Source organism: Rattus norvegicus, chromosome 18 (genome assembly GCF_036323735.1).
Source record: "Rattus norvegicus strain BN/NHsdMcwi chromosome 18, GRCr8, whole genome shotgun sequence".
NCBI lineage: Eukaryota > Metazoa > Chordata > Mammalia > Rodentia > Muridae > Rattus > Rattus norvegicus.
The window spans coordinates 12,416,005-12,430,347 of NC_086036.1; the positions used below are offsets into that span (position 1 = coordinate 12,416,005).

A 14,343-nucleotide genomic window follows, 5' to 3' on the forward strand; every position below is an offset into this window, starting at 1 on the left:
GCTTCCTTCTCCTCATAAAAATAAATTCATTTAGTTAGTTAGTTTAAGTAACTACAAAAAAGCAAACCTCTTTGCCAACCCAAGCTATTCATTTGCAGAGGACTGTTTCCAGTTTGGTGCTGCCTTTTCAGTTTCTCTTTTCATATATGAGTGCTTATGTGCCTAACATGCATGTATGAAAGCAAACGTACGTTTTTATATACAAGTGGTAGCATATTCAATATCTTGCTTTTTAATAACCCATTTATATATTTCACTTCTCAATAAAGATTATATTCTAATATGCAAAGACTTCATAAGTTATAGTCACCAATTAATTAATCACACGTTGGTTTCTGCTACTATAAAAAGATTCAGTAAGTGTATTTATTATGCGTGTGAACTGGGAACTGAACCTAGGCAAGTGTCCCGGACTGAGCCACAATCCCTGCTCTTACTTCCTGAGACAAGAGCTCACTATGTAGCTTACGGCTGGTCTAGAGCTCTATATGTCCCTGGCTGCATATGTCAGTCAGCATACTCAGTCATTAAAAAAAAGAAAGAAAACCTCAGTAATTACTCAGATATTTTTATTATACAAATTTCTAAAAGTAAAAACAAGAAACTAAAGAAAATTAAGCCATCTCAAATTCTAATCGCTGCAGACAAATTGCTGCCAAAATTAGACTACAAATAAACCTTCTCGCCAAAGGAGATTAGACGCCTACCAGTGGGGAGCAGTGGGGAGCAGTGGGGAGTACCGATCCTGAAGTGGCCACTTCCTGCAGGCAGGCAGGACTCTCAGTGGAGGGAAGAGGACAGCAAACCACCCATAAACTTCTGACCCAAACGTGCACTGCATACAAGATGTGCAGAGACAAAGACAGAGCAGAGACAGAGGGAACGGCAACCAATGACTGGCTTAAACTGAGACCTGTCCCATAGGCAAGAAGCAGCCTGTGATGCTAACAATGCTCTGCTGTGCTTGAACTTAACAGTTCTCTGAGAGGCTCTGCCCAGTAGCCAATAGAAACAGATGCAGAAACCCACAGCCAAACATTAGATGGAGCTCTTGGGGAGTCTTATGGAAGAGTTGGGGGAAAGACTGAGGAACTCAGAGGTGATAGGTACTCCACATGAAGACCAACAGAGTGAACTAACCTGAAATCTTGGGGAGCTCCTAGAGACTAAACTATCAACCAAAAGGTGAGCATGGGCTCTCTGCTCCAAATGAGCAAGGTGCCCAAAGGGAAGAAGGCCGAGGGGAAGAAGGTGACCCTGGCAAGAAACAGGAGGCCAAAAAGTGGTCAATCCTCTGTTTGAGAAAAGGCCCAAGAACTTCAGCAATGGGCAGGATATCCAGCCCAAAAGAGATCTAACACACTTTGTCAAATGGCCCCCCTACATCAGGCTGCAGCGGCAAAGAGCCATCCTCTATAAGCGGCTCACAGTACCTCCTGCCATTAACCAGTTCACCCAGGCCCTGGACAGGTAAACACCTACTCAGCTGCTTAAACTCACCCACAAGTACAGGCCAGAGACAAAGCAGAAAAAGAAGCAAAGGCTGCTGGCCTGCGCTGAGAAGAAAGCTGCTGAGAAGGGGACATCACCTGTCCTCCAAGCAGGGGTCAATACAGTCACCACCTTGGTGGAGAACAAGAAGGTTCAGCTGGTGGTGATTGCCCATGATGTAGACCCCATTGAGCTGGTGGTTTTCCTGCCTGCCTTGTGTTGAAAGATGGGGGTGCCCTACTGCATCATCAAGGGAAAGGCCAGGCAGGGGCGTCTGGTCCACAGGAAGATGTGCACCACTGTTGTCTTCACACAGGTTAACTCAGAAGACAAGGGTGCTCTGGTTAAGCTGGTGGAAACTATTAGGACTAATTACAATGGCAATAAGACTGTGGGGGCAACATTCTGGGTCCTAAGTCTGTGGCTCACATTGCCAAGCTGGAAAAGGCAAAGGCTACAGAACTCACCACTAAACTGGGTTAAATGTACACTAAGTTTTCTGTACATAAATATAATTACAAAATTAAAAAGAAAAGAGTGAGCATGGGTCAGACCCAGACCTCCATCCCTTTGCATACAAAGCAGAAGTGCAGCTTGGTCTTCATGCAGGTCCCCCAATAGCTGGAGTGGGGACTGTCCCTGAACCTGTTGCCTGCCTATGGATCCGGTACCCTTAAGTAGGCTGTCTTGTCTGGCTTCACTGGGAGAGGATGTCTAGTCCTGCAGTGACCTGATGAGCCAAGTGGAGGGCAGGAATGGGGAAAAGTTCTGAGTGAGGGGTTACTAGAAGGAAAGGGGTAGGTGGTATTGGGACATAAAGTAAATTAATGAGAAAAAAATTCTGGTTTCTGAAGCTAGAGAGATGGTTCGGCAATAGCAGAGGATTGCCTTAGTGGGTATCACTGGGAGGGGAGTCCCTTGGTCCTGTGGAGGCTCGACGACCAGGATAGGGGAATGCCAGGGTGTTGAGGCAGGAGTGGGTGGGCAGATGAGTTAGCACCCTTTATGAGAGGAGGGGGGTTTATGGAGGGGAAATTGGGAAGGGGGATAACATTTGAAATGTAAATAAATAAAATAGCCAATAAAAAAATGAAAGAAAAAAAAAAGACTTCTTACAGAGAACCCTTGCACCTATGTCAGGAAGTTCATAGGCTTCATTGAAGCCTATACCTCAAGCTCCAGGGGAATCCAAAAATTCTGGCCTCTATGAAAACACACACACACACACACACACACACACACACACACACACACACACACACACACATGCACGCACTCAGTTTCATTAAACAGCAAAACTCATATAGGTACTAATCCTGAATATGCTACTTAAAGGATGGTTTCTAAAACTCTGTAATGGTTTTCCAATAACTCAATGTACAGTCCAGTTAAACCCACATAATAAACTCAGCATTCTCAAACTCACCATAGGACTGAGTGATTCAAGAAAGAGCTTATGAATTATATAAGCTAAAACAAAATTAGACAGACTAGTGGTTTCCATTACAGATGATTGTGAGCCACCATGTGGTTGCTGGGAACTGAACTCAGGACCTCTGGAAGAGCAGTCAGTGCTCTTAACCGCTGAGCCATCTCTCCAGCATGACTACTATGACTCAAACATACTATGTATGTATCTCTCAAACATACTATGACTCTCAAATCTTGACTATCAAGTTACTGCAAACAGGCTTGGTGACATCACTTGTAAGATAAAAACACTTATCACAACCATCCACTAACTCCAGTTTCAGGGATCTGACACCTTTTGACCTCTGTGGGCAATAAGCACACATATGAAAGCACAGACATTCATGTTGGCAAAACACTCATAAATACACTTTAAAACATAATCTTCAATAAATAGATTCAAATGATAGAAGAAGATACAGTAGCTGAGTGCAGTATTCATGGCTGAAATCCTCAGTACTCAGACAGCGAGGCCAGAAAACTGGAAGAATTTAAGACCAGCATGAACTACAAAAACTGTCTCAAGCTTCTACCAAAGAAAAAATATAGAGCACCCCCCTCAAAAAAACAAACAAACAAACAAACAAACAAACCCCCAACACTTTAAAATGAAGATAACCAGCAACTAGCAGGGTTTAAAATCCTAAGGAAAGTCCCTCCTTGCTCTAGCCTCATATAGCCCTCGTCACAGACTACTGAAGTCAAACACTGCACCGTTCAGTACCTCGCTTGTCAACCGTATTAGAAGAGCTGCAGCCTCTGCGTACTTGCTTTGACTTTTTAAAATTTCGGCACTAAGCAACACACATCTTTCAGCCAGCACCATATTCCTAAACAAAAACAAACAAGGAAAAGTAATCAGCATCGTGATAATTCTTTAGCACACTGACGTTATAATGCAGAGTCAACTAGCAGATTTTGAGCAAGAAGTATGTCTTGCGGAAGTCTGATATTCACAGCTAAACCTGCTCCCTTTCCCTCTTTCTAGCCCCTTTTTGGATATGCAGCAAAGTCCTCGGCATGCTGGCTCCAACACACAGTGTCTCTTTAAGCATCGACCCTATCCCCACCCAGGACCCATCCGCTGCTGTCACTCTCCACAACTGAACCTGCCTGCTCTTTTGGACCCTAACTCAAAAGGCAAGGCCATCCCTTTTGCGCCTCCTTCTAGGAGCTTCCAATTTGCTCCCTTTCTGTCACTGTTCTCAAATTCCAATAAAATAATCAAGATTTAGGAAAGAGTCTGTCCTTTTCTACCTTTTTAAAAGAGCAGCAATCCTCATATCTATCTTAATTCTCTTTAGAGGTGCTGGGGATCAAACTGAGAGCCTGGCAAATGATCAACTACAGGCCCAGCCAACATGCTTGTCATCAGACAATTCTAAAGAGCGAGCCGTAATGCGAGGGTGCACGTTTGAGAGGTGTGCACCTATCATCCTGGAAGGAAAGAAGCTGGAAGTCAACTGTCCTTGACTTCTGTATGCATATCATGTGGCGTGTCCACACCTACATACTCTGACACACACACACAAATTAAAAATGTGTGGGGGGATATTATTCTCAACAAGTATTGTAGGTTCGACATAATATCACACACCTTTAATCCCAGGATATGGAAGGCAGAGGCAGGTGGATCTTTAAGTAGGAGAGCAGCTTGGTCTACATGGTGAGTTCCAGACTAGCCTGGGCTACATAGTGAGATCCTGTCTTTTTTTAAAAAAAAAAAAAGTAAGCTTACACATGTGGGTCTAGGACTCCAGAAGTGGAAACAGAAGATCAGGAACTTAAGATCACTCTTGGCTACATAGCAAATTCATCCAGCCTGAATTACATTAAGACCCACACCCTCCAAATCAAACAACTGCTTTGATGTCATACTTTCCACAAATTACATTTTCAAACAGGTATTCCTGAATACCTAAATCTGCCTTAGTGATTTAGCTCAAAGATAAAGCTCTAATATTCACCACACGTATACTCATAGAAGTTCTTAAATCCTACAGTGTTAATTTTTAACAAATTATTATTTTTATTTGTGTTATATTTTTATATTTATTTGTGTGTATTCACATGTGGGGGCACAACTGCACTTTCATTACAGCACTCATGTGGAGGTCAGGACAACTTTTAGGAGTCACTGCTCTCCCCTATCACACGGGTCCCAGGGATCAACTCAAGTTGTCAGTCTTGGCAGCAACCACCTTTACCCTCTGGTACCCTGCCAGCCCTATGGGTGCTGTTCCACTGTAAGCACTGCTATTACTATTACCACTGTACGAACAATAGAGGCCGCAGAGTGACTTTCTATCTCTGTCTGCCATGTATCCAGTCCACAACAGAAACATCCGGGAGCTAGGCACGTAACTCAGTCGGCAAAGCTCTGGGTTCAATTTAGCACCATTAAAAAGAAGTCTGATGGACGAATTTACTAAAAAATAAGTACAGCGTGAATAATGATTAAGGTCTACTCGAATGTGCAGCAATTTCATTCACTGCAACCTAGGTCTTAACCCCAGTAGGGAGAATTTCTCCCTACGCCCTTCTAATCTCTGCAACACTCTCAGTCCTTGTGTGCTCCTCCAGTCTGTGCTGGCTGTAGAGCCTGGCACACTGCACGACTTCATCTACCTACTGAATTCACAGCCTACTCCAGGTGCCTCTGGCCCGGCTAGTTCTCCTTATAAGAGTCCAACAGTACTCACTGCTTCTCATTTTCCCTAAGGCGTGATTACTTCACTCTGTGTTTCTGCCTAATTAACAACAAAAAATTCAAAATGGCTAATTTCTGTAGGTAAAAATCAAAAAAGTCACAGAACCAAAATGTTCCCCAATATAATACAGAACCTCCATATATATATATATATATATCCACAAATACAGCCCAGCTAAAAACTGAGAAGTACTATTTTCTCTTCAACTTGTCTCTCAATCAACTTTAAGAACCTAAGGTATGAAAAAGCAAAGTACTACTTATAAATACCAAATCAGTCTCAAAATGGGCAAAGTATAATACTACAGCCACCTACTTGCAGATATCCCTATATGTCTGAATTGCTGTGTCCATGTAATGAGCAGGGTACGGCCTGGGAGCTCCAGGCTGAAGAAAGGCTGACACTGCTGCCATTTCCTAAGGAGGTAAAAATACCATGATTTCAGGAGAAACATTCTCATATTTAACACTCAATAAACAAATACTGGAGGTTTCAGAGCACGTATGTATAAATTTCAGTTTAATGCTTACTTAAAATCATAATTTGTTTTGGCTTCAAACCCTGGTCTTTGCTGAGTGTGGCTGCCACACTTTACTCCCAGCCTTTGGGAGGCAGAGGCAGGAGGATGCCTATACATCTGAGGTCAGCCTGCTCCACAGAGTAAGTTCTAGGCTAGGTAGGCTACACAGAGACCCTGTCTTCCAAAAACAAAGAACACAAAGTCATGTGTGATTTAAAGGCACATCCTGACATATCCACAACAAAGGTAAATCCTAAAAAATTTGTTGTGAGGTGATTTTTGTTGTGCAGACATCAACATATACTTATTTAAATCAAAATGACTGTGACATCAGTAGATGAGAATGTTTTAAGCAATAATTTTGTTTTCTTTTGTTTTTTGAGACAGGGTTTTTCCATGTAGCCCTGGCTATTCTGGAATTTTCTCTATAGACCAGGCTGTCCTTGAACTCAGAGATCTATCTGCCTCTGCTTCCTAAGAAACGGGGTTAAAGATGTGCGCCACCACTACCCAAGCAATAATCTTATTAGAACACCACCATATATTCAGTCTATTGTTACACACAAAAACTATGCTACATGGCTGTACACTTTTTCTATTTTTATCTGTATGTGATAAATACTGCATTTAAGCTATTTAAGCAAAGGTGGCAGCTATATGAAAAAAGAATTTAATATTGAAAAATAAGGTGTATTTATTATAACATTATACTTCCATAACTGAAAATACCTGTAGCTTATAAAAGGTACTGTAAAAGTAATAAACATGAGAGAACAGTTTGGCATAGTCCTCTTGAAACCTACCATTTGCATAATCTAAGCACAAATAAAACCGTGGCTGGTAACTTGGAAGATGACCTACACACCTTGTTGGACAGCTTAGCATAGCTGGCGATGCAATCTAAATACCAAATGCCTCCTCCTGGTGGGGCGGAGACAAAAGCAGCTTCTAACGGAGGATGAAGGAAGTGAAGCCTGCTTTGAGCCTAGAACTGTACAGAGAGGGAGAGAAGGAAGCCTTCTCTGGAGAGGAAGCCCATGTGCACACAAGTGTGGACTGTCAGCTTTCATTTTTAAAAATGCATCAAAAGCTTAGGATACAGCTCAGCAAGCAAGCAGGCCTCAGGCTTGATTCCCAACACCACAAAGAAATAAACAGTACCAACCAAGGCACCTGCTGCATAAAGCATGGCTTGATCATTAAGAAAGTCCTTCTTTGCAGTGTGATAGCAACTGTAGGCCAAATCATAGTGTTGCACCAAAAAGCACAAGTCCGCCATCTTCCTGATCTGAAGCTCAGGTGCTTCTGGTGGATACCTAGAACATAGAGAAACAATTTATGATAGAGCCCATCACACCGTCACATGCAAAATGTAGAGAAAGTTGTTCAACTACCCAGGACATGAATTCTATACATTTTAAAATTCTATCTTCAAAAAAGAATATTAATTTTTAAAACTACTTGAAGTCAAAAGTTTATCTTATAGTACTAGAAACTTCTCAACTGCAGATAAGCATTTGTCCCATGGACAAGTTGTAAAGTAAATAGATGGTTAATACCAGGTAACTTACTTATATCCAACTCAGAAAAAAAAAATTTAAATCCAAAAGACCAGTCATTTTCCATTAAAGCAAGGTTTTGTAAGAAACAAAACGTGCTAACTTTATTCCTTGTTTCAGAATGGCAAGGAGGAGCCCAGCATGGTGACTGATGTACAGTACTTGGGAGCCTGCAGCAGGACAGCTCCAAGCTCAAGAACAAATGGGGCAATTCAGCAAAATGTTGCCTTTAAAAAAATATGTACCACGGGCTGGGGAGATGGCTCAGTGGTTAAGACTGACTGCTCTTCCACAGGTCCTGAGTTCAATTCCCAACAACCCATATGGTGGCTCACAACCATCTATAATGGGAACTGACGCCCTCTTCTGGTGTGTATGAAGACAGCTACACTATACTCATACATAAATATTAAAAAAAAAAGGATGTACCAAAGCACTTCAGACAAAAAAGTACTGAACATCCAATCTAACTAATCTAACTCCATCTTCATAAACAAACAGGTGAGTTATGAGTTTCGTTTGCTTTTGCTTTCACCACTCTAACTATGAACTGTTGACAAATTCACCATATCAGACCTGAATTCACTCCTGGTACAGGTCTCAAATCCAACCTAAAAGCAATTGGTTACCCACCTAACTGTCATGGCTCTACTGTACCAGTACATGTGACCTGGCAGGTGGGTACTCTGACACTCCCAACATCCTCTGCCGAGAAAGATTGCTGATGACTTTTTCCTAGTAATTTATATATCACCTTCTGGTATCATGAAAGCTCAGCACCAGGGAGGAAACTGTCCTAGTCAGTTTACTTCCTCAGTGTTCTGTAATCATACCACGTGGAGTCTTCAGCAAAAGGGTCTTAGTTAGGTGAGCAACTGAGAGCAATGGTGAGAACCTGTGCTACTTTGGCTGAAGAGGTTTTCAAATACCCACTTAGCCAATGGTAGCAGTTCACACCTGTGACACCAGTACATGGGAGCTGAAGTGAGGTCATTACAAGTCCCAAGCTAGCCTGGGCTCCCAGTCAAGACTCCATCTTAAAGAATAAATCCATTTAAAAGTCCAGTAACAGGTTTTTAAACGGAATTTAAACAGTCTCTTTTTAAGTATCTGAGGTTTGACCAGTATGAAAATAAACTAAAAGACAATCGCTGTCTTATACACAAACACTAGACAAAGTCAAACACAGCAGAGTTAAAGACAGTGAGATTTACTCACAACAACCCCGACGTGCTCTTCAGCTCACTGATGCTCTTTTCTGGAACTTTACTGCCACTGAACCACTTCTTAGTGGCAGAAAACAGAGATCGACTCAAACCTTTCCTTGATATTAGCTAGAAAAAAAGTAACATGTTGACAAATATAAAGCTTAAAATAGCTTGAAATATTTTCTACAAACAAAAAATTTTAAGCTATAATTTATAGTGAGTGAACAATTACTTTATTAACGCTAATTTTAGAACCATTTAGGGGCTGCTCATAGAATTTGCTGTCCTTGCAGAGAATCTGGGTTCAGCTCTCAGCATCCATGTAGCTGTCACAATCAACTGTATCTCCAGTTCTGGGGAGGGGGACTAGGCACACATGGGCTACACATACTTATGTGTAGGCAAAACACTGGTACCTATAAAACAAAACTAGAACAGTTCTGTTCTGTTTAATACCCAATATAAATATAGGCTGTGTGGTTAGGAGCCCTTGCTGCTTTTATAGAGGACTAAAGTTCAGTTCCCTGCTCTTACATGGTGGCTAACAACTACCTGTCACTCCAGTTCTAGTACTCCAATGCTCTCTTCTGTCCTCTGTGGTTACCAAATATGAAAAATGGTACACATACACACATTCAGGCAAAACATTCATACACATAAAATGAAATTTGATAAACAAATCTTAAAAAAAAATCCTGTCCAATAAACTAAAGAAATTCCAAATGAAAATGAATATGGTTTATCTACGGTTCAGGAAGACTTCATCACTGATAGTAATTTCAGTTAGTTTTCATAATTTATCACAAAACAAAAATCAAAACAAAACTTTAAATACAAATCAAACCTTTAATAGTCTTAAACACATTGACTTAATCTGAAGATTAATAGCCTAAAAAAACTAAAGTCTTACCTGATCATTTAACTGACGAATTGTTTTCTCTACGTGTGGCAAAAGGCCACGGAATGTAAATTCTTGTATAAACTGTCGAATTCTATCATGATCAGTAAGTGTTAAACAGGCACCACGAATCAGTCCAGTGCTTGCTTTCTTTGTCTCATGTACTGAAGAAGCAGACTTTGCATGATCCGAGCCATCGGTGTTATGAGGAGTGTCACCGCACTGGTCTATTTGAAGTGGATGAACTCTGCAGTTATCTGGAAGGCCATCTACTGAGAAATAAATCTCTCTTACTTTCAGAATGCAACAGAAAACAACAAAACTATCACACTATCAAAGAAAAGACGATCCCTTCTCTCTGTGTATTGAACTGAGATGAAATACCATTAACATTTTCCCATACCAAGTTAAAGGTCTGAACTGCTGAGATGGCTCAGAAAAAGCTGCCTGACAGCTGAGTCTGGCCCTGGAATCCACAGGTGAAGGGAAGAATTGGCCCACTACAAGTTGTTCACTGGCCTCCATGTATATGACACTGAGCCCATATGCACAGGCACACATATATGTGTAATAAAAGTTTTTAATTAAACTAAGATGCTTGAGTGTTTCTGAAGCAGAAAGGATCCTAAATATGGGCTGTCTTATATAATGGATGGTTGCTAAATATCATGTAAGTGAGCTATAAAAAATCACCACAGTGTACATGGCAGTACACGCCAACAATCCCAACACTTGGAAAGCTGAGACAAATGGATCTCAAGGTCAAAGGCAGATAGTGAGTTACACAAAGGCAGGCCACTCTGTGCTACACAATAAGAGCAACAAAACAAAACAGGGCTGGAGATGGCTCAGTGGTTAAGAGCACTGACTGCTCTTCCAGAGGTCCTGAGTTCAATTCCCAGCAATCACATGGTGGCTCACAACCATCTGTAGTGGGATCTGATGTCCTCTTCTGGTGTGTCTGAAGACAGCTACAGAGTACTTATATATAATAAATAAATCTTTAAAAGATTACAAATTTTAGAGCTATCATTATCAAAACTACAGGTTAAAATAGAGGAACATAGTTCTAAAAATCCTATAAACCTGGGAAATTATGCTGTATATCATATTTCCCTGGCTTTCTAAAAGAGAAAGCTGCCTGTTATTCTCTTTCTAACATGGTATCAGCAATTTGATTGAACCAGGAATGACCATTTTTTAAAATTTTTATTTTGTGTTTGTGTGTACATAAAGCCTATGGAGGCTAGAAAAGGGCATTAGGTTCCCTCTGGAGCTGGAGTTAACAAAGTTGTGAGTGGTCTGGCACAGATGCTGAGATCTAACTCAGGGTCCTCGACAAGAGCAGAAACCACTGAGCTCTCTCTCTAGCCCTCAGGACCCACTACTATAACATAATAACAAAGCCCAGAATTCAAAGGACGAATAAAATCAGAAAAACCTCTTTATCTTTTGAGCCAGGTGTGCTGGTACATGGCTATCTTCTAGTACTTGGAAAGTGAAGAAAGAATTTTAAATCCAAAGACAGGTCCTCTGCAAGAGCAGTAGCTACTTGAGAAACTGAGACAAGAAAATCCTAATTTAAATCAGAATCTGATAACTTAGTCAAGATCTTGTCTTAAAATTTAAAAAGAAAGAGTGGGGGTCTGGAGAGATGGCTCGGTAGGTAGGAGCACGCACTGCTCTTGCAGAGGACTTGAGTTCAGTTCCCAGCACCCACATCAGGCAGCTCACAATCACGTAACTCTAGCTCTCAGTGATCTCATACGGATGTCCTCCTCCAGTATCAGCCATTCACAGATTCATAAACACATATAACTTACAATACATTGCTTTTAAGTTTTTAAAAAAAAGGGGCTGGGGATATGCAGGGATGTTTGTTTGTTTGTTTGTTTGTTTGTTTGTTTGTTTGTGACAGGGATTCTCTGGGTAGTCCTAGCTGTCTTGAAACTAGCTCCTTAAACCAGGTTGGCCTGTTTTTACAGAGATCTGCCTACCTCTATTTTTATAGAGATCTGCCTCTGGCTCCTGAGTGCTAGGATTAAAGGCATGTGTCATCACCACCCAACAAGAGTGCTTTAATAACAGTAAATACTTTCAGCCAAGAGGGAACTTAGAAAGCATAACAAGACCTTTGACTTCGTTATCTAGTCCATCCAATGAAAGCAAGTTACTATCAGAATTCTTACTGGAGGTCATAGTACAAGGGCCATCTTCATATGATTCCTAGCAAAACAAAATGCAAAGTGTTAGCAATATAAATAATCATGTTTAGATACTGCTAAATACACTAATACCTATGATCCTCCTGCTGAATGTGGCTTCATGGACTTGATAAAGTAATACTTTTGTCTTCTGGCCCTCTAGTCTGTCATGCTGTATTTTAATTCCTTTCATACTCAGTAAACTTCTGCATTTAAATGACCTCCATTTCAAATGCATCTCAATATTCATGCAGATGTTATATAAGCACATAAATATGCCTATGAATCCTAAAATTGATAATGGCAAAGAAAAGCCTGTCAGAGTCAGGCAGGGGAGAACAATTTCAAAATCTCCCAGGTAATAAACACAACGTGAGCAAGAGTGGATTCTGAACAGACTGAAGGCCTATGAGAAACACCCACACAGTTCTCAGATCTACAGAGGCACTGAACTCTCAGGCCATCTCTGAACCCTACATGAACATGACATGAACATTAAGGGGGAAAAAAAGCTGTTTTGATTTGGGTTCATTTATGTCTAAAGGTTCCCTCCCCCCAGCATAATATGAAAGAAAGCCAGCAGTATTTCAATATTAAAATGAGCAAAATGGGTTGGAGAGATGGCTTAGTGTTTAAGAGCACTTAATGCTCTTGGCTACAGTTCAAGGTTTCTAATGTCTGAAGAAACTCACATTTATAAGTAGAAATCAGTAAATATTTTAAAAAATGAGTAAAACATTAGACACTATGTCTAAATTAAAAATTCTACAAGACAGAAAAATAAGGAAATAAAAAAATTTTAATTAACATTTCTATTAGATCAATAATCATATAAACTTTTAAAATGATTTGTAAATATCACATCAAGAGCAAATAAAGTAGGGTAGCTATACAAAAAATATTTCCCATCATTTGAAAAAAATCTTCCTTTTAAACAAAAAAGTCAAATTTTGTTGTTTCTATTTTCAAGACACGGTTTTCCTCTGTAGATTAGGCTGTCTTGACACTCTCTCTGTGGAGCAGGCTGACCTCAAACTCAGAGATCCACCTGCCTCTGCCTCCTGAGTGGCAGGATTAAAAGTGTGCACCACCACTGCCAAGCTAAAAAAGTCAAATCGCTACTAACCAAATAGATAGAAGGATTGCCATCGACTCTGCCAAGTAGCGCACTGTTACTTAACTTTGTGAGAAAAATAAACTTTACAACTCTCCACTTCAACAATCAAATAACCAGCGGCAAGAGAAAGTAAATGATACATATGTAATTCACTTTTCAAAATGAACCATTTTATGTAAGAGCCCATACTGATGGATCAAAATAAGTCATATTAGTTAACTTGTTAGTCACTAAGCAAGGCAGGTACCTTTAAGGTAAGGCTCTCGTGTGATTGTGCTTTCAAAGCACCCTTCCCTTTATTTCCAGCAAAAACTAAGGTGCAAGCTGGGCATGACCAAGGACACTGTACCCTTCCTTTCACGTGTGCTCCATGACTCTGAACTGAGCATGTCCAACAATACATCCATCTATCGTTTCTTTAAATTATGAACTTAAGCTGAGCATGCTTGTGCAGAAATACAACAGAGAAAGGTTAAGAATGGACCCCAAATGAAATCCTCATGCTTCCTCTAATCAAGGAGGGCACTGCTCTGAAAATGACTTCCCGAATCGCCTTGCCTGTTGCCTGTAAGTCATCTTTCTCCCCTCTTGTCTGTCTTGGCTATGCTTGTTTTCGTGTTGATATCCCACTATGTTCGGACCCATGCTAGTGCATGTCAACACTTGGAAGGCTGAGCAGGATGATTAAGAGCTAGGAATAGACAGTCTGGGCTGCAGAGCAACTTCATGGCCTAGTGGCACACACCTTTGATCCTAGCACTCAACAGGCAGAGACAGATGGATAATTTTGAGTTTGAGGCCACTTTAATCTACATAATGAATTCCAGGTCAGTCAGGTATAAAGACCTTGTCTCCACCTACCCCTCAAAAAAGAAAAATCTATAGTACTATCTTTTTGAAATTAACTTAAATACAATTTTTGTGGTTTGGTTCAGTTTTTAGATGTACCTGGTTTTGAATACTATTTTTCTGGAGATACTGACTCCAAGGATCTGGTATCTGCTCATCTGATGCTCGATTTGGTGCTCGAGAATTAATTTTAAGTAAATAGCAACCCTGAGTTCCATATTTCTGTTTCATTTCTTCATAAATTGATTCAGCTCTAAAGAAACAAGGAAAAAAAACTTTGTAATAACCTTAGACAAACTTCAGACAGAACTTAGCA

The 14,343-nt window shown here is 40.6% G+C and overlaps 1 protein-coding gene across 10 annotated transcripts in view; it reads right to left on the bottom strand.

Moving 5' to 3' along the window:
* Nucleotides 1-14,343, bottom strand: part of Trappc8 (trafficking protein particle complex subunit 8) — a 76,540-nt gene that overhangs the window by 37,180 nt on the left and 25,017 nt on the right. For 5 of the 10 annotated variants that reach the window (XM_063277258.1, XM_039096738.2, XM_063277262.1 and 2 more), the window contains 7 exons: nucleotides 14,127-14,280; nucleotides 11,990-12,083; nucleotides 9,870-10,126; nucleotides 8,970-9,085; nucleotides 7,358-7,508; nucleotides 5,988-6,088; nucleotides 3,686-3,791 (listed from right to left, as the gene is read on the bottom strand). In XM_063277258.1, the coding sequence (XP_063133328.1) occupies nucleotides 3,686-3,791; nucleotides 5,988-6,088; nucleotides 7,358-7,508; nucleotides 8,970-9,085; nucleotides 9,870-10,126; nucleotides 11,990-12,083; nucleotides 14,127-14,280 (979 nt within the window). Of the gene's footprint in view, nucleotides 1-3,685; nucleotides 3,792-5,987; nucleotides 6,089-7,357; nucleotides 7,509-8,969; nucleotides 9,086-9,869; nucleotides 10,130-11,989; nucleotides 12,084-14,126; nucleotides 14,281-14,343 lie in introns of all 10 variants that reach the window. The other 5 variants (XM_063277260.1, XM_006254462.5, XM_063277259.1 and 2 more) reach the window with 3 other exon arrangements.